This window comes from Lepidochelys olivacea, assembly GCF_965140295.1.
Source record: "Lepidochelys olivacea isolate rLepOli2 genome assembly, chromosome: 21".
Classification (NCBI taxonomy): Eukaryota; Metazoa; Chordata; order Testudines; family Cheloniidae; genus Lepidochelys; species Lepidochelys olivacea.
Window position 1 is genome coordinate 18,691,006 of NC_140431.1, and position 23,980 is coordinate 18,714,985.

The 23,980-nt window shown below is 48.2% G+C and overlaps 1 protein-coding gene across 3 annotated transcripts in view; it reads left to right on the forward strand.

The window, feature by feature from the left end:
- Positions 1 to 23,980, forward strand: part of LZTR1 (leucine zipper like post translational regulator 1) — a 289,726-nt gene that overhangs the window by 167,373 nt on the left and 98,373 nt on the right. For all 3 annotated transcript variants that reach the window (XM_084611172.1, XM_084611173.1, XM_084611171.1), the window contains 3 exons: positions 5,540 to 5,650; positions 7,042 to 7,134; positions 10,177 to 10,272. In XM_084611172.1, the coding sequence (XP_084467298.1) occupies positions 5,540 to 5,650; positions 7,042 to 7,134; positions 10,177 to 10,272 (300 nt within the window). The remainder of the gene's footprint in view (positions 1 to 5,539; positions 5,651 to 7,041; positions 7,135 to 10,176; positions 10,273 to 23,980) is intronic.

A 23,980-nucleotide genomic window follows, 5' to 3' on the forward strand; every position in this document is an offset into this window, starting at 1 on the left:
TATCACTACAAAAGGTTCCCCCCACCGCCCCCGGCTCTGCTGCTAGTAATAGCTCACCTTACCTGATCACTCTCCTTGCAGTGTGTAGGTAACACCCATTGTTTCATGTTCTCTGTGTATATAAATCTCCCCACTGTATTTTCCACTGAATGCATCCGATGAAGTGAGCTGTAGCTCACGAAAGCTTATGCTCAGATAAATTTGTTAGTCTCTAAGGTGCCACAAGCACCAGTTTTCTTCTTGCAGATACAGACTAACAGTGCTGCTACTCTGAAACTTATCTTCTCTTGTTACTGAAAGACAAGGCTATTAGCTTGGGGGGGAGAGGTGGTGCAGCCTTGTGCTTTTACTTACATTTTCTGCTTGCTTATTCAGTCTGTTTAAATTAAAAGCAAGGTTAGAAGCAAGATTATTATTAACCAATTTATTTGAGCATAAGCTTTTGTGAGCTACAGCTCACTTCATCGGATGCATACCGTGGAAACTGCAGAAGACATTATATACACAGAGACCATGAAACAATACCTCCTCCCACCCCACTCTCCTGCTGGTAATAGCTTATCTAAAGTGATCACTCTCCTTACAATGTGTATGATAATCAAGTTGGGCCATTTCCAGCACAAATCCAGGTTTTCTCACCCTCCGCCCTCCCACACACAAACTCACTCTCCTGCTGGTAATAGCCCATCCAAAGTGACCACTCTCTTCCCAATGTGTATGATAATCAAGGTGGGCCATTTCCTGCACAAATCTAGGTTCTCTCACTCCCTCACCCCCCTCCAAAAACCACACACACAAACTCACTCTCCTGCTGGTAATAGCTTATCCAAAGTGACCACTCTCCCTACAATGTGCATGATAATCAAGGTGGCCCATTTTCAGCACAAATCCAGGTTTTCTCACCCCCCACCCCCATACACACACAAACTCACTCTCCTGCTGGTAATAGCTCATCCAAAGTGACCACTCTCCCTACAATGTGCATGGTAATCAAGGTGGGCCATTTCCAGCACAAATCCAGGCTTTCTCCCCCCCCCCTCCCCCTGGGAAACACACACACACAAACTCATTCTCCTGCTGGCAATAGCTCATCCAAACTGACCACTCTCCAAGTTTAAATCCAAGTTTAACCAGAACATCTGGGGGGGGTGGGGTGGGAAAAACAAGGGGAAATAGGCTGCCTTCCATAATGACTTAGCCACTCCCAGTCTCTATTTAAGGCTAAATTAATAGTATCCAATTTGCAAATGAATTCCAATTCAGCAGTTTCTCGCTGGAGTCTGGATTTGAAGTTTTTTTGTTGTAAAATAGCGACCTTCATGTCTGTGATTGCGTGACCAGAGAGATTGAAGTGTTCTCCAACTGGTTTATGAATGTTATAATTCTTGACATCTGATTTGTGTCCATTTATTCTTTTACGTAGAGACTGTCCAGTTTGACCAATGTAAATGGCAGAGGGGCATTGCTGGCACATGATGGCATATATCACATTGGTGGATGTGCAGGTGAACATAGCACAATTGCATTTTTAATCCGATGTACCCCAAAGGTACATTAAAGGTATTAAACCTAATTCAGTGAAGTTTATCTTAATTCTGTAGCAAACAGGGCTATGTCAGCAAGGCTTTTATTTCAGCAATATCCCTTATTTCATAGAATCAGAGAATATCAGGGTTGGAAGGGACCTCAGGAGGTCATCTAGTCCAACCCCCTGCTCAAAGCAGGACCAATCCCCAATTAAATCATCCCAGCCAGGGCTTTGTCAAGCCTGACCTTAAAAACTTCTAAGGAAGGAGATTCCACCACCTCCCTAGGCAACGCATTCCAGTGTTTCACCACCCTCCTAGTGAAAAAGATTTTCCTAATATCCAATCTAAACCTCCCCCACTGCAACTTGAGACCATTACTCCTTGTCCTGTCCTCTTCCACCACTGAGAATAGTCTAGAACCATCCTCTCTGGAACCACCTCTCAGGTAGTTGAAAGCAGCTATCAAATCCCCCCTCATCCTTCTCTTCTGCAGACTAAACAATCCCAGTTCCCTCAGCCTCTCCTCATAAGTCATGTGTTCCAGACCCCTAATCATTTTTGTTGCCCTTCACTGGACTCTTTCCAATTTATCCACATCCTTCTTGTAGTGTGGGGCCCAAAACTGGACACAGTACTCCAGATGAGGCCTCACCAATGTCGAATAGAGGGGGACGATCACGTCCCTCGATCTGCTCGCTATGCCCCTACTTATACATCCCAAAATGCCATTGGCCTTGGCAACAAGGGCACACTGCTGACTCATATCCAGCTTCTCGTCCACTGTCACCTTTTCCGCAGAACTGCTGCCTAGCCATTCGGTCCCTAGTCTGTAGCTGTGCATTGGGTTCTTCCGTCCTAAGTGCAGGACCCTACACTTATCCTTATTGAACCTCATCAGATTTCTTTTGGCCCAATCCTCCAATTTGTCTAGATCCCTCTGTATCCTATCCCTGCCCTCCAGCGTATCTACCACTCCTCCCAGTTTAGTATCATCCGCAAATTTGCTGAGAGTGCAATCCACACCATCCTCCAGATCATTTATGAAGATATTGAACAAAACCAGAGTCAGTCAGTAAAGGATGGGAACCTAAATAATGTCAATCAGAAGGGTTTCTTTAAAAATAGGTCTTGTCAAACAAGCTTGGTATGTTTTGATAACATACACAGTTTGATTGATAAAGGTAAGTGTGTGGACTTCTATACAATGTTTGGCTTAATTCCACGACATACTGATTCAAATATAAGAGTACCATGTAAAATTAATATAACATGTTAAATGGATTAAAAACTGGTTTGTAGATAGTTCTCAAAATTGTTAATGGAGAATCCTCATCTGTTCATTGAGGGTGTTTCAAGTAGGATCCAACAAGAATTTGTCTTGGACCAGTGCTATTCAATTGTCTTTATCAGTATGTATCATAGACCTTCATCAGTGATCTGGAAGAAAATTTAAAATCAGTGCTGGCAAAGTTTGCAGAAAACAGCCTTTAGTGGAGTGATAAATAATGCTGAGGATAGGTCATATATACAGAGTGATCTGGAGCACTTGGTAATAGGCCATAAACAATCAACATACTTTTTTAATTCATCGAAATACAAGATTGTATGTCTAGGAAGAAAGACTGTAAGTCACGATTATAGGATGAGAGACAATATCTTCAAAAGCAATTATTTTGAAAAGGATTTAAGGATCATGGTGAATAACCAGCTGAACATGAGCTCTCAGTATAGTGCTGTGGCAAAAGGACTTCTTTAGTTCTTTGATGTATGTGTAGGGGAATATTGAGTGGGAGTAAGGAGGTAGAGCTATTTTTGGTATTCATTTACTCAGCATTAATGATGTCATTACTGGAGTACGGTGTCCAGTTCTGGTGTCCGCACTTCAAAAAGGAAGTTGTGAAATTGAAAAGTGATGAGACAAGAGCTACAAACGTAATTTGAGGTTTGGAAAACCTACCTACAGTGAGAGACTTAAGAAATTCAATCTATTTAGTTTATCAAAGAGAAGGCTCAGAGATGACTTGATCACAGTCTGTCAGTATCTACATGAGGAGAAGATTTCTGATGGCAGAGGGCTTTTTAATCTAACAGACATAACAAGATCCGGTGTCTAGAACCTGAAGTTAGATTAATTCAAACGGGAAACAAGAAGCAAATGTTTAAAAGTGAGGGGAATTAACCATTGGAACAAATTTACCAAGGGATGTGGAAAGTTCTCCATCACTCAAAGTTTTAAATTGGATGTCTGTTTCTCAGTGCTACATTCTAGCTCAACCAGAAGTTCTGGGCTTAATGCAGGAATCTCTGGATGTAATTCTGTAGAATCATAGAATATCAGGGTTGGAAGGGACCCCAGAAGGTCATCTAGTCCAACCCCCTGCTCGAAGCAGGACCAATTCCCAGTTAAATCATCCCAGCCAGGGCTTTGTCAAGCCTGACCTTAAAAACCTCTAAGGAAGGAGATTCTACCACCTCCCTAGGTAACGCATTCCAGTGTTTCACCACCCTCTTAGTGAAAAAGTTTTTCCTAATATCCAATCTAAACCTCCCCCACTGCAACTTGAGACCATTACTCCTCGTTCTGTCATCTGCTACCATTGAGAACAGTCTAGAGCCATCCTCTTTGGAACCCCCTTTCAGGTAGTTGAAAGCAGCTATCAAATCCCCCCTCATTCTTCTCTTCTGCAGGCTAAACAATCCCAGCTCCCTCAGCCTCTCCTCATAAGTCATGTGTTCCAGACCCCTAATCATTTTTGTTGCCCTTCGCTGGACTCTTTCCAATTTATCCACATCCTTCTTGTAGTGTGGGGCCCAAAACTGGACACAGTACTCCAGATGAGGCCTCACCAATGTCGAATAGAGGGGGACGATCACGTCCCTCGATCTGCTCGCTATGCCCCTACTTATACATCCCAAAATGCCATTGGCCTTCTTGGCAACAAGGGCACACTGCTGACTCATATCCAGCTTCTCGTCCACTGTCACCCCTAGGTCCTTTTCCGCAGAACTGCTGCCTAGCCATTCGGTCCCTAGTCTGTAGCGGTGCATTGGATTCTTCCATCCTAAGTGTAGCCTTTGCTATGCAGAAGATCAGATTCACTAGATGACCATAGTGATCCCTTCTGTCCATAGAGAGCCTATGAATTATAGCAGTTTGGGGAGCAGCTGGATGTTGTTGAAACCCAGGAGCTATAGGATGTGATTTGACCAACAGACAATGAGGGGTAGATACATTCTCTTGGACATTTTGGAGAAGGGGGAAGATGGGCTTCTTCCCCCATCACCCTCCTTCACAGCAACCAGCTGCTCCACTGTCTCCTATTTACAGTATCCATCTTTGCGTCCAGCATCACTTGATCAGTCACATTAGCGGAATGATTCTGCTACAATGACCAACTTGAAAGAGTTAGTGTTTGCATTTAAATTTTCACAATTAGGGTTCAGAGTTAACACCCACTGACATAAATGGGTCAGTTTACACCTTTATTTCAAGCTGTCAGTTTGCAGAATAAACACTCAGTTCATATTTTGTTCGCATTTGGAAGATATATCTGTATCTATAAGGGATGGAAATGTACTTTGTTTTTTAAAATGAAACTGAACTCTGAAGCAAAGTTTCTTGGCAACAGGAGTATTCTGCAGAACATTCTTACCTACAGAATACATACATCCCTGCATATGTAAAATACTAATAATTTTAAAAGTTTACCAAAAGGGGCGCCATTAAAAGTGGAAGGAAGGGAGGCTGTAGAGGTAACAAGGCAATCCTAAAATCTGTCAGATGGGCCTGCCATTTGTTGCTAATTCATTTACATTATATTGTTTTTCCTTTCTCACTTTTGCTTTTTCCCAGACAAATTCTTGTTTGAATCATAGAATATCAGGGTTGGAAGGGACCTCAGGAGGTCATCTAGTCCAACCCCCTGCTCAAAAGCAGGACCAATCCCCAATTAAATCATGAAAAGGTACCTCTTAAATAGTCCTCAACATTTTTGTGCTTGTTTTCCTAGCTGCCAAGTGGGAGACTCTTCCATGCTGCAGCTGTCATCTCAGACGCCATGTACATCTTTGGTGGGACAGTGGACAATAACATTAGAAGTGGAGAAATGTACAGATTCCAGGTAATTTGTTAACCTGATTCATGGGGTTATGGAGCACGCCTACTATTATCCATTATAAGCTTATGTTTTCAGTTGCTTAATTGTTCCTAAACTTTAACTGTTCAGGCTGAAATTTTCTAAGCTTAGTCTCTGCCTCAGGCTGATTTTTTTAAACATTTCATCAAAAGCAGTTCAGACACTTTTTACAATGTGAAACATTTTTTATAACTGTTTCTTCTAGGATCTCTAGCACCTCCATGCTTTGGAACAGGCACTTGAAATTTGTCAGGAGGATGGTTTGAGTGGGTTATAGGCCTCTAAAGATTACTATTTTCACATGCTCAGCTTTGTTAGAAGTTTGCTGCTAAAATCTCCAAACCATTCTATCTATCTGATCCCACTGATCATCCATGTGCATTATGCATGCTTTGGCCCAGCTGCTGAGCGTGCTCCACCCCCATGGAATTCCTACATGCCAACTGCACAGAGCATGCTCCTAGACCTCCCACAGCCACCTACATGGTAGGGTTAAAACTAAAGCCACAACAGGGAACATGGAGGAGGGCAGGCAGGCAGCACCACAGCTTCAGGGGGCTATAGAGAAGCATCCCCATTCTGGAGTGTGGTTCTCCCAGCTTCCCTTTTGTCTTCTGGTGTTCCCTGGTATTACCCGTCATGCCAGCAAACCCCAGAAGGTAGCTGATACTCTCTTCTGTGTAAGTATGTATGTGATATATTGTGGTCCTTCCTGGCAGAAAAAGCATGTGTATGCATGCACAATCTGCATGCACAAGTTGGCAGAGTGGCATCTTGTTACTATAAAAAAACCCTCATTCTTGGGATTTTTAAAGTCGTGACATTTTCAGAAGTGTTCTGCACCAAAGTGGTTACTGGCACTGATTACTGGGACTGACGCTGTCTATGAATCATAGAATATCAGGGTTGGAAGGGACCATCTGGTCCAACCCCCTGCAACTTGAGACCATTATTCCTTGTTCTGTCATCTGCTACAACTGAGAATAGTCTAGATCCATCCTCTTTGGAACCCCCTTTCAGGTAGTTGAAAGCAGCTATCAAATCTCCCCTCATTCTTATCTTCTGCAAATTGGTTCTGAAAACTGGTGATACTTCTGGCTCTGAAATTTTGAAACCTGTGGGTTTTGGGGACATATATTTCCTGCCTCCTACAACAGATCCCCATCCAACTCCCTCCTTCACAAAGTCACTACCATGCATGAGGGTACATAGGTGTATATAATTGATCAGGACATTCTGTAGTTTGTTTTTTGAGCTGTAGGTTAAGATGTCGTCAACGTTGAAATCCAGTGGCAATCTTAGCCATGGTGCTGTTGGCATGCCCCAATGATAAACTGAAATAAACTATAACGGGTGTAAAATCTTTTTTATTTCAGTTTTCTTGTTACCCAAAATGCACTTTACATGAAGATTATGGAAGACTGTGGGAAAACAGGCAGTTCAGCGACTTGGAGTTTGTTCTGGGAGAGGTGGGTATATAATCTAGTGAAAATGATACTTGAGTTTGAGAGAAGCAGTCTGTCATTCGTGGACATAAAGATGAAGGTAAACCATCTTCTTCAGCTGTATGCTAAGACAATTATTTCTGTAACACTTACAAGAATCTGTAGGGAGACTTCTGTACTTCAGCTGTATTTGTCAATTATAGTGCTTGGTAATGAGACACAGAGAATTAAGGAATTTTCGTAAAGTACATGGACATTTGAACCAGGCTGGAGACCGGTGGGAGATTCCTCCGTGACACCTGTGAAAGCAAGAGCTAGGATGGTTAGCTCTGTTTGGCACATCACTACATGTTATTGATTATAAAATTATCCAATCCTTTTAAAATCCAGCTACAATATAGACGATCAAGGGTCCTGTGAGCTGTGTTCTTCTCTTCTGCAGACCATCATGTAATGGCAGACCGAAAAAAAGTGCCAAGTTTTTAAAGTGCTTATATACAAATGCTAGAGGTCTAAATAATAAGATGGGTGAACTAGAGTGCTTTGTATTAAATGAGGATATTGATATAATAGGCATCACAGAAACTTGGTGGAATGAGGATAATCAATGGGACACAGTAATACCAGGGTACAAAATATATCGCAAGGACAGATCGTGGTGGTTGGAGAGTGGCACTATATGTGAAAGAAAGCATAGACTCAAATGAAGTAAAATGAATCAAATGAAGTAAAAATCTTAAATGAACCAGACTGTGCCGTAGAATCTCTATGAATCCAGTTTTGGGCCCCACACTACAAGAAGGATGTGAAAAAATTGGAAAGAGTCCAGTGAAGGCCAACAAAAATGATTAGGGGGCAGGAACACATGACTTATGAGGAGAGGTAGAGGGAACTGGGGTTATTTAGTCTGCAGAAGAGACGAATGAGGGGGGATTTGACAGCTGCTTTCAACTACCTGAAAGGGGGTTCCAAAGAGGATGTATGTAGACTGTTCTCAGTGGTGGCAGATGACAGAACAAGGATTAATGGTCTCAAGTTGCAGTGGGGGAGGTTTAGGTTGGATATTAGGAAAAACTTTTTCACTAGGAGGGTGCTGAAGCACTGGAATGGTGGAATTTCCTTCCTTAGAGGGAAGTGGTGGAATTTCCTTCCTTAGAGGTTCTTAAGGTCAGGCTTAACAAATCCCTAGGTGGGATTATTTAGTTGGGGATTGGTCCTGCTTTGAGCAGGGGGGTTGGACTAGATGACCTCGTGAGGTCCCTTCCAACCCTGATATTCTCTGATTCTATAAAATCATGAGTGGTCTAGAGAAAGTAAATAAGGAAGTATTATTTACTCCTTCTCATAATAGAAGAACAAGGGGCCACCAAATGAAATTAATAGATAGCAGGTTTAAAACAAACACAAGAAAGTATTTTTTCACGCAACGCACTGTCAACCTCTGGAACTCCTTGCCAGAAGGTGTTGTGAAGGCCAGTACTATAATGGGGTTCAAAAGGGAGCTAGATAGATTCATGGAAGTTAGATCCATCAATGGCTATTAGCCTGGATGGGCAGGAATGGTGTTCCTAGCCTCTGATTGCCAGAACTGGGTGACAGGGCATGGATCACTTGATGGTAACCTGTCTGTTCATTCCCTTTGGAGCACCTGCCGTTGGCCACTGTCAGAGGAGAGGATACTGGGCTTGATGGACCTTTGGTCTGACACAGTATGGCCAGTCTTATGTTCTTATGTTATGTTCTGTCTCATGATTGTGGTCTGGTGCCCAGAACCTGGCCATGACATAGGCTCCAATAGCAGGGAAAGGCTCTGGCAGAGGAGAGGTAGTGGGAAGAGGCTGAGCCTTTCCCCGCTGCCTTGCCTCTACCAGAGCTTTTCTCTGCAGCCTTGCCTCTGCCAGAGCCTTTCACTGATACATTTAGCTACACACTACAGAGTGGATGCGATGTGCTTTTCCCTGGGGCATGTAGCTGTGTGTACACTACACACTGCCAAAAGTGGTGTGCAATGTAGACATAGCTACAGTGACCAGCACTGAAGAGATATTTGCATATTCACAGCATATTTGTTGTAAAAGAAATAACTGTACAGTGGCTATGCCAGCCAACCCAGAAAACTAGAGCACAAGGGGTCATTAATCGGGAAGATAATGTGATTCTGCTTCAGTAAGTGTACAGTATTCCAGGTAAATTTGCAGACTGTCAGGGAAAGAGAACCTGTAAACTTAGAATGTATAAGTCATTGAGACACGAATATGGAATCCCACGGAGCCATTTTGAGAGAGAAAGTGCTATGTAAAAACCTAAGATAGATATGATAACTGTAGCTATATTGTGAAAAGTGATATTTAAGAACTCCAACTTCAAAGCTAGTGAATACCTCCTGAAAGATAATGGTCAACGGTTTGCAGTATCATGCCTCAAGTTTCCTAAAAGCCATTTTTTAATTATTGAAATAAAAAATATGAAAAATGTTTTAAATTATGGGAAAAAACAACTTCCTTCTTTCTCCAATAATTAAAACAAAGACCAAACATGAAAGAAAAAACCTTCACTTTTTGGCTGAGAACAAGCATGAGAAATTTGAGCTCAAGAATAACTTTTTCAGAAAGCTAGAAGCACTTGAAAAAACCACAAAGTGCATTTCTATAAAAGCCTTTGCAGAGGATTCACAGAGTGCCATTAAATTGGTCCAATTATTAAGAGTAGCAGCAAACAAATGTTACTCTTATTTCTGGGCATCACATATAACTACAGGATCCCATGGTCACTGAACATAGTTATCACCCTTCTCCTCAGGGCTTATGGTGAAAGAATCTCCTCAACCAATTTTACTAAGTGTTTTGGAGGAAGAGAGGGTGGAATTTTGCCCACGGTGTGTACAGTGGATATTTATGTGCCCTCTGTTTGCTATCACAGTATGTTCTAATAGTTAAAGTAAAATCATCATACCTTGGACCCAAACCTGGAAGGCGTGAAGGACCCTCCACTCCTTCTGTCTTCCAGGATGATATTGTCTGTGAGTCCACTTATCACGTGTTCTTCTTTCACACTCATTACTGACAGAAGGAAGACCGAGTCCGGGGACATGCAGCCATTGTCACTGCTCGCTGTAAGTGGCTAAGGAAGAAAATTATACAGGCAAGGGAGAGATTGAAACAGGCAAGTATTTCACAGAAATAGTCTTATGGTGAGTTGATACTTAAACTGACCAAGTTTGGAAACAATTAGTCAGCAGACAAAGAATGATAAAAAAAGATTGAAAATAGATTGCGATTTCCTATCAGTGATATAGACTTGTAGGGCCAATAGAGCAGTGCAAGGAGTTTTAGACTGGTCTTAACCAGTCTGCAGGATTCCCTCAACAAAAGGCATTGGGTGTGTGTTGAGGCAGGCAAAGGGCATGATGGGAAGGGGCTGATGTGTGATGCACTCCACTGATCCTGTACTGGCTTAGTGGTTCCTATCAGGCTTTTTAGCCGGTGCAAGTTGGAACATCCCTGGGGCTGCTTTAACCTGTGGGGAGCCAAAGTGGCCCTCAGACAACCCAGGATTAAGGAAGGTGTAAAGCTGTTATAGAGCAGGCCTGTCGCCAAGAGGAGGCACTAAGGGGTGCTGCCTTCTCACTTGCTATTTATAGCTGTCTCAGCCAGAGCTCCTAGCACTGAACAGAGTGTTGAGAGAAAATCCCTGCACTTCTGCTGTCCTGCCAGCAGTGGCTGCTGTGGGGCTGTGTCCCCTGCAAGGCAGCAGTCTCCGTTCAGCCTCTGCCGCTGCTGTCTGCTGGAGACATCACTAGAGAGAACAAGATCCAGAGCAGAGGTCCACCAGGGGCAGAACTGCAGGAGGAGTCTGGGGAGCATGGGGAAGGGAGCCAAAGAAGCGTGTGGAGAGGGGCAGAGGAGATAGGACAGAGGTAAGGGAGCAGAAGGAGCTGATGATGCAAAAAAGGGAAAGTATCCGGGATGGGGGTGAACCGTGTCAAAAACACCATACTCACAGCTCCGTGAAGGAGCTGCCAACTAATGTCCCCGACGGGCCTCGGGACTAAGGTGGAATACAGGCTCGCCCACCGGGGTTGCTCACCCTCCAAAGGTGGCAGGAGGTCCCGCCACTTTGTATCGGGGCGGGACACCAGGGTGTGGGCGTGAAGGGTGTGAAGCGTGAGTGTGTATAGCTATTTCCGTGGCACGATATGAGAGCTGACTGGCTGCAGTGAAAGGGTGAGGGGTTTGTTGGGATCTACAGGGTAGGGGCCCAATTGAAAGGTCTGGCGGGCCTGGGGTAGAGGGTGGGTGGGGTGTGCCCTCGTGCAGGGCTCGGTTGAGATAAGCCCAAGCAGCGGGTGTCAAGGCGGCCTTCACCTCCTGAAGTACGCGCCGGGGGGTATGAGATCTGGAGAGCCCCATGCGCCGAGCGAGCGTCAGGGGATCCAGCCAGTCTCCCCGGTCATAGTCCAGGAGGTCTCCGACTCTCATGACTTCCGACAGGACCAAACTCTGGCGCACTGAGTGGGACTCCGCCGCCTGCACACGAAGCTGTGGGTTGTGTAGCAGGGGCTCCGCGAGGAGATCTGCCCCCACGGTGGCTGCCACGGACCTGGTCGTTGAAAACAGTTTCCAGGTCCAGAGGAGGTCCTGGTAGAAGATCGGCAGCCCAGAGAGGTCTCGCGGAAAACCTCTTGGACAAAGATAAAAGAGCTGCCAGTCGTATCGGAGCCCTAGGAAGCGGCATAGGAAGGCGTGCGCCAATATGCTCCACGTCGAACTACCTGCACTACAAAGGAGCCTCTGCAGGGCCTGGAAGCGGAAGACACGGATCTGAGTGTGCAGACACTTCAGGCCCTGCCCTCCTTCCTTCAGGGGTAGATGAAGAACCCCAACAGGGGCCCAGTGCATTCCTGACCAAAAGAACTCCAGAATTGGTGTCCGGAGGTCGGTCAGGAAACGCGGGGCCGGGACCAGGATGTTGAGCCGGTACCAGATCGTGGACAGGACTAGTTGGCTAAGCACCAGTGCTCTCCCTCATAGGGAGAGACATCGGAGTAGCCTCGTCCATTTCCGGAGCCGCTCTATCACCCTGCCTTCTAAAATTTTGCCAGTTCTCCAGCTGAGAAGGGTGCGTGGCAGAAAGGTAAACGCCTAGGTAGAGCAGTGGGCCCGCGCTCCACCGGATAGTCTGAAGCGCGGGTGGGAGGGAGCTCACCTGCTGCCAGTCCCCCACCGCCAAGCCAGAGCTCTTGACCCAGTTGACTTGGGCGGAGGAGGCTGCCGAATAGATGGCCTGGCAAGCCTCCACCCACGCTAAGTAGCCCGGGTCCTGGACCACGAGGAGCACGTCATCCGCGTACGCTGACAGGACCGGCAGGCAGTTCCGGCTCCCACAGCACCAACCCCGTCAACCTCCTGTGGAGGAGACAGAGGAAGGGCTTGATCGCCAGAGCGTACAGCTGGCCCGAGACGGGGCACCCCTGCCGTACTCCTCGCCCGAAGCTGATCGGTTTGGTCAGGGTCCAGTTGAGTCTAGCCAGACACTCCGCGGAAGCGTACAGCACCTGGAGAAAACTCACAAACTGAGGTCTGAATCCAAACGCCTGCAGAGTGCCCAGGAGGTACCCATGGTCCACTCTATCGAACGCCTTCTCCTGATCAAGAGACAGGAGGGCGAACAACAGACCGTCTCTACGCCCGAGTTCCAAAAGATCTCTGACTAGAAATAGGTTATCAAAAATGCTGCGACCCGGGACAGTATAGGTCTGGTCTGGGTGGATCACGTCCGCTATCACGGACCCTAGCCGCAGTGAGATTGCTTTTGCTACAATTTTGTAATCCGTGCTAAGGAGCGAGACGGGATGCCAATTTCATAAATCGCGGAGGTCCCCCTTCTTCGGCAACAAGGCGAGCACCGCTCGCCTGCACGAAAGAGGGAGAACCCCGCCCTGCAAAGACTCAGCCCAGACAGTGGCTAGGTCTGGGCCAAGAATGTCCCAGAACGTGCGGTAGAACTCCACGGTCAGCCTGTCCATGCCCGGAGATTTATTGGTGGGCATGTGACGGAGGGTTTCCGAGAACTCGGCCAGGGTGAGAGGCAGCTCTAGTCTGTCTCGGTCGCCCACGCTGACCGTGGGGAGTTCTTCCCAGAGCACCCTGCAAGCGCCAGGATCTGTCAGATCCAGGGAGAAAAGGCTTGTGTAGAACTCACGGGACCTCCCACACATCTCCACCGGATCTGTGAGGGGGGGCGCCGTCTTCTGCTAGAAGGCAGGTGACATGTTTCTTGGCCCCCCTCGTTTTCTCCAGGGTGTAGAAGAAATGGGAGCCGCGATCCATCTCCCGAAGGAGGCGGATGTGGGATCGATCAAAGGCACCTCGGGCCCGATGGTCCTCCAGGGTCCGGAGCTCCTCCCGCTTCTCCCGGCACGCTCCGCAGAGGAACGGGTCCTCGGGGCTGGTGGCCAGACGCCTCTCCATCTCTAAGACCTCCCGTTCCAACTGCTCTGTCGCTGCATTTCTCCATTGGCTGGTGCCCTGGGTGTAGTCACGGCAGAGGAGCTTGGCGCGCACCTTCCCTAGATCCCACCATTGCCGCGCCGAGGGAAAGGCACGCCGCTGCTCTCGCCAGGCCAGCCAAATCTCCCGGAAGGACGTCACGAAGCCCTCATCCTCCAACAGGCTGTTGTTAAAGTGCCAATAGGCCGGCCCCGGCTCTCTGCACGGAGGGAGGCTGTTATGGTGGCTAGATGATGGTCGGAAAATGGGGCCGGCCGAATGTTGGAGGAATGGGCCTATGAAAGATGGAAACGGGATAAATAAATACGGTCCAACCGAGAGTGGTGTGACCGATGGGCCTCCACCCGGACAAAGGTGAACGTGGAAGTGTCATCTGGGTGGTGGTCACGCCAGACATCTACTAGGGAGTGATGTTCAACTATTTCTCGGAGAATGTTCGCAGCGGCCGGGCTCAGCTCGGCCCCTGAGCGGTCCTGTTCCTCGAGGGTGGTGTTAAAGTCCCCTCCCAGGACTAAGCACTCGTGAGAATCTAGGGTGCTGAGGAAGTCGGACACCCGCTGATAGAATTGCGGCCGCTTCGGGCTCGTTGCCGGGACATAGATGTTGACGAGGTTGACCACGAGCCCCTCCATACGGACTCGGAGGTGCAGCAGGTGGCCCGGCATGGCCTCAGTGACCCCTAGCACCTCGGGCCGTAGGTTGGGGGAGAACAGGGTCTCCACCCCAGCTTGTCGAATCGTGAAGTGGCTGAAGTAGACCCCATCCCCCCACTCCAGCTGCCAGCTGTCCTCGGTGGTCGGATCCGTATGGGTCTCCTGCAGGAAAACCACAACGTATCCCCCTTCCCGAAGGTAAGAGAGCACCTGAGACCTGCGGAGAGCCATCCTACAGCCCCTGGTGTTCAAAGTTGCAATAATGAGGGGCGTCATGCGGAGGGCTGGGGGGGTGGGGGTTCCTTGTTGGCAGGGGTGTTTGCAGCCCCCGGCGGGTCGCGCAAGTATCCGTGACCCATCCCGTAAGTGAGTAAATCGTCACGGAAGCTGTGGGCCCGCCTGTAGGCCACGGCGCCGTGCCTTCCTTTCCCTTTACCCTCCTTTATAAGGGCCCTTGTGGCCTGGAGGATGTGATCATAGCTGGTGAGCTAGCTGTACCCTGTTGCGGGAGCCTCCCTTCCTGGTCTTCCGGGGAGCCTCCGCATCGGATGGGTGCAGCGGAGCTCGAGCCTTCCGCTTGCTTCGCTTTCCCTGGACTAGGGTCCAGCCCTCCATAGCATCATCTGGCGGCTGGTTAGCAGGGGTCGCGTCGGGGGGCAGAGGCGATGGTTCAGGGGCTCGGGGAGGTAACGGTGAGGCAACATGGGGGGGGCGGTTTTCCTTGGGGCAGGCCCTCTCCTATGCCCGGTAATATCTTTGCTGCACCCTCCTCCATAGGCTCTGCTGGATTGTTAACAGCAAAGGCGGGGCTCCCTCGCTCGTCTGGGCATTGTAGGGGAGGTGTCTCTTGGGCCCGGGCAAGAGGAGAGGCGGTTTCAGATCTTGGGCGGCCAGGGGCGTCGGCAATGACGGAGCTGATGTCCTGCCGGGTCTCGGGTGCCCCTCCCCGCCAGGCCAAGGGGCAGTCTCTTCGGACATGCCCCGCTGATTGGCAGAGGTAGTACCGGGCCTCTACTGTGGAATAGTAGACCCGATAGCGGGCTCCCTGGTAGGGGACTAGGAAGGACCCCTCGAGCGCCTCTCCGTCACGCGCCGCCGGCGGTGGTAAAAGCTGCACTTGCCGGCGGAACGAAAGGACTTGATGGAGGATGGGGTCCTTGCAGCCCAACGGGAGAGAGCTGATGACGGAAATGGGTTTCCCCAGGGTGGAGAGAGCGGGTAACAGGGCGGCATTGGGTAGAAAAGGAGGGACGGAGGTCAGGACTAGGCGGATGCCCAGGTCTTCTAGCGGCTCCAGGGGGACAAATACCTCCCCCACCGCCAGGCCCTTCTCCACTGCCTCCTGGGCGGCAGCCTCCCATGCTAAGAAAAAGATGACCTTCCCATACATTTTGGAGGCCGCCACAATGGCCGTGGGTCCTACCACCCTCGGCAATGCCTGCACGTATGTCTCCATGTGGGGCGAGGCGGGCATCAAGAGGCAACGGATGCCATGCTTCCTGGTCATGGTGGGAAAGGGGCCTCGGCCGCTATTGATGGTAGCGGAGGGGGTGGGTGGGTGAGATGACGAGGCGACAGGCCGGGGGGTAGCTGCCACCGCCTGGGCATACGCCCTGGGGGCCGGGGGAGGGACACTCGCAGAGCTGGTGGAGGGAACAGCAGGGAGGGACGCCTGGTCGATGATGAGGCCACAGTGGTGGGGGCAGCCTCTGCCATGGAGGGCTTGGTGGTTGTGGCGGGGCCCTTCCCCTTCTTCGCACCCTGGCCTTTCCGGCTAACTGCGGTGGCTTTCCTAGAATCCGGGGGGGGGGGCGGTGGGCATAGCAGCGGTAATATTCGCCCCGGTGCCTCCGGCTGCCGATGCCCCAGCGGGGGCGGTGGCCGGTATTTTGGCAGCAGTGGTGGGGAGGGGGGCTTGGGGGATGGGCAGGGGGGTAGGTGGGGGAGGGGCAACTGAGGTTCTTAGAGGGGCCTCACCCCTCTCATTCCCCGCCATGTGAGCAGGGAGACACCAGAAGGAGGAGGAGGGAGGGGGAAGCAGATTAACCACTTCTCCCTGTTGGGCTGCAGGCAGGGGGTGGACAAATGGGTCGGACTGGACAGGGGAAGGAAAACAGGAGTTGGGGTCAGGTAGTAGGGGCAAACTGTGAGGTGGGCAGTCCGGCGGGGGGGACGGGGACGCGGACCCATGCGCGTTTATCCAAAGAGTCTCGTTTGTTTGGCTGTTGTCTCTGGTCCGGATGATGGAATTAAAAGCAAGCAGTTGAGGCTAGAGACAGACGGCAGGTTGCCAGCAGGGGCGGACAGCGGGGGGGCCGTGACGGTTGTAGTAGTGTTGGGGGGCACCGATGGATCGGGGGGCAGCTCCCTGCCACACCCCCTGTGCCCCTACAAACGCAGGTAAGACACAGTCAAACTCCCCCCACACGAGAGTACAGTTCAAAGGCTACTCAGTCTTACGGCCCCCTCCACGATGATTTGTAGCTTCCCTTGGCGATGTCTCTGTCAGCTGTCTTCTCTCCCGGTCTTTGTGGAGCATTCCAAAAATGCCAAGCAAAGATAAGAAGATGATTAATTGCGGGTCCACAAACAAACAGCAAAACGGTTGGGTCTGGGGGCTTCCACTCCCCTCCTCCGGGGAGCGGGTCGGCAGTCCTCCCCCCTCTTCTGAGGGTTGCAGCTGAAGCAATAGCAGCGTCCAAGGGCAGGCGTGGGGGGGGGGGGGGCTGGCAGGCAAGCTGGCAGCCGACCAGCACTCGAACGGCAGCAAAAAACAAAAAAAACCCGAAGAAAAAGCGTCTGGCCTGGTCGCGGGGCGGGGACTAAAGCAGGGGCAAAATGCAAGGAAAGCCCAGGCCAGAGGGCAGCAGGGGAGGGCTAGAAGGGAGCCTTATTCCCTGTAGAGGGAAGAAAATTTGCTATAGATTAATTAAAGCACCTGAAGCCAATTAGAGCACCTGAAGCCAGTCACCTGATAAAACTCTCCTGTTTCAATCAGACAGGGAAAGGAGTTGAAGCAGAGTGGATTGGTGTTGGAGCAGAGAGCAGTTTGGAGGGAAGCAGAGGAGAGTTTGGAAAAGAGCTGTGGTGGGCTAAGAAGACCAAGACCCTAGGTAAAGGGACACCTGGTTTATGCATAGGGAGGGCAGGAAGCCCCACAAGTTGAAGGGCAGGAGAGGGAAGTAGCTCAGGGGAAGGATCTGCTAGTTCAAGCGGTTTACCGCTATCCGTAGGGCTCCTGGGCTGGAACCTGGAGTAGAGGGCAGGCCCGGGTCCCTCCCTCTGCACTCCCCTCCTCTAGGACACTAGTGGGGCAGTTAATACCCCATTTCAGGGGTGAGAAACGGTGCCCTGAACCCTCCCAAAGAAGAGAGAGCGCGAGACCCATCAAAGTAGTGCAGGCAATTTTCCACACAGTACTGATACGTGTTTCAGCACAGGAGACAACAGTGCTGATTACTTCAGCACCATCAACTCCATCTGTCTCCACTCCGGCTCCTTTTTTTGCCCCATGGTACTGTAAGATGCCAACCACATATACATAAGGTCTTACAAAAGCCAGAATTACCTTTATTTTCTTCTGTGTTAATGCCTGTGGTACCGGGTCCCCCTTTACTTATAGTACCAAGCACATCTGTGTTCGTACCTGCAACTGCTCTACATCAGCATCTTCTTGCTCAACATCAACATGCTTCTTGAAGCAGCTAGTCCTGGAACCCCCAAGAGGAGAGGCAATTCTTGATTTAGGCCTAAGTGGAGCACAGGATCTGTTCCAAGAGGTGAAAATAGTTTAACTACTCAGCAATAGCGACCAAAATGTAATTAAATTTAACATCCTTGGTGGGGGGGGTGTGTGGAGAGAATACCAAAGAAGCCCCAGCACAGTAGCATTTAACTCCAGAAAGGGGAACTGCACAAAAATGAGTCAGCTAGTTAAACAGAAATTAAAAGGTACAGTCACAAAAGTGAAATGCCTGCAAGCTGTATGGGAACGTTTTTAGAACACCATAATAGTCTTAAATTAAATGTATACCCCCAAATTAAAAAAAATTTAAAGGACCAAAAAAGTGCTACCATGGCTAAACAACAAAGTAAAAGAAACAGTTAGAGCAGTGGTCACCAACCAGTCGATCGTGATCTGGTTGGTCGCAGAAGATCTCCCAGTTGATCGTGATCTTCAGCGGCACAGCAGTGTGACTGCCTAAGGCTAGCCCGCTCCCACACCACTCCCAGAAGCAGCCACTGCAGCCCTGGGAGCAGGGGAGGCAGGGGTCTCCCTCTGCACATGCTGCTCCTGCCTGCAAGCACCGCTCCTGCAGCTCCCATTGGCCGGGAGTGCTGCAGGAGTGGTGCTTGCGGAGAGGGGCAACACGCGGAGCCACATGCCCCGCGCCCTTCCCACCCCAGGGCTGCAGGGGCACGTTGGCCCCATCCGGGAGCAGTGTGGAGGCAGGGTAGGCAGGGAGCCCGCCTTAGCCTCGCTGCACCCACCACCAACCAGGAGCCACCGGAGGTTAGTGCTGCCTGACGGGAGGCCATACCCCAAGCCCCACCCTGATCTCCCTCCCAGAGCCAGCATCCAAAACCCCCTCCTGCACCCCAAGCCCCAGCCCTGACTCCCCCCCTCCCAGAGCCAGCACCCCCTGCACCCCAATACTCTGCCCCAGCCCAGAGCCCCCTCCTTCACCCCAACTCCCTCCTAGAGCTTGCATCCCTCACCCCCTCCTATGCCCCAACCCCCTGCTCCAGGCTCAGCCCAGAGCCCCCTCTCACACTGCAAACCCCTCGGCTCCAGCCCAGAGCCCTCACCCCCTTCTGTACCCCAACCCCCTGCCCCAGCCTGGTGAAAGTGAGTGAGGGTGGGGGAGAGCAAGTGACGGAGAGAGGGCGGGATGGAGTGACTGGGGCAGGGCTTTGAGGAAGGCGCAGGGCCTTGGGGAAGGGGCGGGGTAGGTCCTGAGTTGCCCTTAGATTCAAAAAGTGATCTTGGGTGTAAAAAGGTTGGAGACCACTGGGTTAGAGGCAAAAAGGCATCTTTTAAAAATTGGAAGTCAAATCCTACTGAAGAAAATAGAAAAGAGCATTAACTATGGCAAGTTAAGTGTAAAAATATAATTAAGCAAGCCAAAAAATAATTTGAAGAGCAACTAGCAAAAGACTCAAAAACTAACAGCAAAAAATAGTTTTAAGTACACCAGCAGCAGAAAGTCTGCTAAACAATCAGTTGGGCCACTGAACAAAGCAGGTGCTAAAGGAGCCCTCAAGGAAGATAAGGCCATTGCAGAAAAGTTAAATAAATTCATTGCATCAGTCTTCACTGCAGAGTATATGAGGGAGATTTCCACGCCTTAGGTAACTGATCTGAGGATTGAGATATCAATAGAGGAGGTTTGGAACAAATTGATAAATTTAACAGTAATAAATCACCAGGACCAGAAGTGACTTATTTACCCAAGAGTTTTGAAAGAACTCAAGTATGAAATTACAGAACTACTAACTGTGGTATGTAAAGTATCACTTAAATCAACTTCTGTACCACATTACTGGAGGATTATTATGTGACACCAAATTTTAAAAATGGCTCCAGAGGCAATCCCAGCAATTACAGGCCGGGAAGCCTAGCTTCAGTGTCATAGTTGAAACTACAGTAAAGAACAGAATTATCAGACACAAGGATAAACATGATTTGTTAGGGAAGAGCCAAGATTGATTTTGTAAAGAGAAAACATGCCTGACCAAGCTATTAGAATCCTTTGAGGATGTCAACAAACATATGAGGCTTTGTGCTGGGAGAGAAGCTGAGCCCTGATTAGGGGGCGGGGCTTCACTGACTAGGGGTCCTATAAAGGTAGCAGCCAGTCAGGCAGCGGCACAGGAGCTAGCAAACAGAGCTGTAAACAGGGGAGTTTGAGTGGGAGTTTGAAAGGGGAGTTTGTGTTGTGGTGCTTGTGTGGGGTTTGGTGTGGTTTGTGTTTCCCAGATTAACAGGATTTAGGTGGGAAGGCTATGACAGATTCAGAGGTGGCAGTGGGAGTGACCCATGTAGCAGATGACACAATGAAGATGACTGGATGTGGAAGCTGTGGTATGTACATGATCCTGGAGGGGGCACCTGGTAAGAGTTTTGTCTGCATGAAATGCCGTCTGATAGAGCTGATGGAGGAAAAGATCAGAGGTTTGGAGATGCAGGTGGAAGTCTGGTAGAGTTTAGGAAGGGGTTTGAGCAGATTATGGAGCAAAGACATGAGGTATCTGAAGGGAAAAGTTCAGACTTGCAGATGGAAGCAGGACTAGGGAATTCTGAGGGGAGACTGGGTGAGGAAAGTGGTCAGTGGAAGCATGTGACTGAAAGAACTAGGCAGAGGAAAAGACGGGCTAGTGAAGGAGAAATAGAGCTTCAGAATAGGTTTGCAGAGTTGGAAAATGAAGAAGGGGCTCAGCAGGTAGTCACTGAAGGTGACAGGGCAAGGAAGAAGAGAAGAGCGGTTAGTCCTATAGGAAAAGGGGAAGAGTTAATGGAGATTACACCAAATATGAGCCCTAGGAGGATACAGGATGGGTTAAAAAGGATTACAAGGGAGAATGGGAATGGAAAAAACTTGCAGCCAGAGGGAACAGGGGATAGACTGGAGAATAGCACCGTCACTAGGAAAAGGCAGGTCTATGTGATTGGGGACTCTTTACTGAGAAGAATAGATAGGCCTGTAACCAGAGCTGATCCAGAAAATAGGAGGGTGTGCTGTCTTCCAGGTGCTAAGATACGAGATGTAGACCTGAGGTTGAAAAGGATTCTAAAGGGAGCGGGAAAGAATCCCCTAATTATCCTTCATGTGGGAACAAATGATACGGCTAGATTCTCGCTGGAAAGTATTAAGGGAGACTATGCTAGGCTGGGGAGGATGCTTAAGGAAATTGAGGCTCAGGTGATCTTTAGTGGGATTCTGCCTGCTCCTAGAGAAGGGCAACAAAGGTGTGACAAGATTATGACTATCAATAGATGGCTTAGGCAGTGGTGCTATAAGGAGGGCTTTGGGATGTATGGCCATTGGGAGGCATTCATGGATAGAGGACAGTTCTCTCGGGATGGACTTCATCTGAGTAGGGAAGGAAATAGACTTCTAGGATGGAGGCTGGCACAACTGATTAAGAGAGCTTTAAACTAGGAATTTGGGGGAGATGGTTGGGAGATGTCCAGGTAATCTCCACGCCAGAATTTAGCATAGAGTGGAAAGAAAATGAAGTAAGAGTGGATACAGCTGTAGGTAGGAGGAAGGGCAGTGTAGATACAAGTCTAATAGGTTATACTGGTAGTAAAATAACCGTGCCTAATAGGGTACAGAATGTGAGTGAGGCCAAACAGCAAAAATTAAGATGTTTGTACACTAATGCAAGGAGCCTAGGTAACAAAATGGAGGAACTAGAGTTACTGGTGCAGGAAGTGAAACCAGATATTATAGGTATAACAGAGACCTGGTGGAATAGTAGTCATGACTGGGCTACAGGTATTGAAGGGTATGTGCTGTTTAGGAAAGACCGAAATAAAGGTAAAGGTGGTGGAGTAGCACTGTATATCAATGATGAGATAGAATGTAAAGAAATAAGAAGCGATGAAATGGATATGACTGAGTCTGTCTGGGCAACAATTAAATTGGGGAAGAAAACTATTAGAGCCTCCCCTGGGATAGTGCTTGGGGTGTGCTATAGACCGCCGGGATCTAATTTGGATATGGATAGAGCCCTTTTTAATGTTTTTAATAAAGTAAATACTAATGGAAACTGTGTGATCATGGGAGACTTTAACTTCCCAGATATAGACTGGAGGACGAGTGCTAGTAATAATAAAAGGGCTCAGATTTTCCTAGATGCGATAGCTGATGGATTCCTTCAACAAGTAGTTGCTGAACCAACTAGAGGGGATGCCATTTTAGATTTGGTCTTGGTGAGTAATGAGGACCTCATAGAGGAAATGGTTGTAGGGGATAATCTTGGCTCAAGTGATCATGAGCTAATTCAGTTCAAATTGAATGGAAGGATTAACAAAAATAAATCTGCAACTAGGGTTTTTGATTTCAAAAGGGCTGACTTTCAAAAATTAAGGAAATTAGTTAGGGAAGTGGATTGGACTGAAGAATTTATGGGTTTAAAGGTAGAGGAGGCCTGGGATTATTTTAAATTAAAGCTGCAGAAGCTATCGGAAGCCTGCATCCCAAGAAAGGGGAAAAAATTCATAGGCAGGAGTTGTAGACCAAGCTGGATGAGCAAGCATCTTAGAGAGGTAATTAAGAAAAAGCAGAAAGCATATAGGGAGTGGAAGAAGGGAGGGATCAGTAAGGAAAGCTACCTTATTGAGGTCAGAATATGTAGGGATAAAGTGAGACAGGCTAAAAGTCAAGTAGAGTTGGACCTTGCAAAGGGAATTAAAACCAATAGTAAAAGGTTCTATAGTCATATAAATAGGAAGAAAACAAAGAAAGAAGTGGGACCGCTAAAAACTGAGGATGGAGTGGAGGTCAAGGATAATCTAGGCATGGCCCAATATCTAAACAAATACTTTGCCTCAGTCTTTAATAAGACTAAAGAGGATCTTAGGGATAATGGTAGCATGATAAATGGGAATGAGGATATGGAGGTAGACATCACCATATCTGAGGTAGAAGCGAAACTCAAACAGCTTAATGGGACTAAATCGGGGGGCCCAGATAATCTTCATCCAAGAATATTAAAAGAATTGGCACAAGAAATTGCAAGCCCATTAGCAAGAATTTTTAATGAATCTGTAAACTCAGGGGTTGTACCGTATGATTGGAGAATTGCTAACATAGTTCCTATTTTTAAGAAAGGGAAAAAAAGTGATCCAAGTAATTATAGGCCTGTTAGTTTGACATCTGTAGTATGCAAGGTCTTGGAAAAAATTTTGAAGGAGAAGGTAGTTAAGGACATTGAAGTCAATGGTAAATGGGACAAAATACAACATGGTTTTACAAAAGGTAGATCATGCCAAACCAACCTGATCTCCTTCTTTGAGAGAGTAACAGATTTTTTTAGATAAAGGAAACGCAGTGGATCTAATTTACTTAGATTTTAGTAAGGCGTTTGATACTGTGCCACATGGGGAATTATTAGTTAAATTGGATAAGATGGGCATCAATAGGAAAATTGAAAGGTGGATAGGGAATTGGTTAAAGGGGAGACTACAACGGGTCCTACTGAAAGGTGAACTGTCAAGTTGGAGGGAGGTTACCAGTGGAGTTCCTCAAGGATCAGTTTTGGGACCAATCTTATTTAATCTTTTTATTACTGACCTGGGCACAAAAAGTGGGAGTGTGCTAATAAAGTTTGCAGATGATACAAAGCTGGGAGGTATTGCTAATTTAGAGAAGGACAGGGATACCCTACAGGAGGATCTGGATGACCTTGTAAACTGGAGTAATAGGAATAGGATGAAATTTAATAGTGAGAAGCGTAAGGTCATGCATTTAGGGATTAATAACAAGAATTTTAGTTATAAGCTAGGGACGCATCAACTAGAAGTAGCGGAGGAGGAAAAGGACCTTGGAGTATTGGTTGATCATAGGATGACTATGAGCTGCCAATGTGATATGGCTGTGAAAAAGCTAATGTCATCTTGGGATGCATCAGGAGAGGTATTTCCAGTAGGGATAAGGAGGTTTTAGTACTGTTATATAAGGCACTGGTGAGACCTCACCT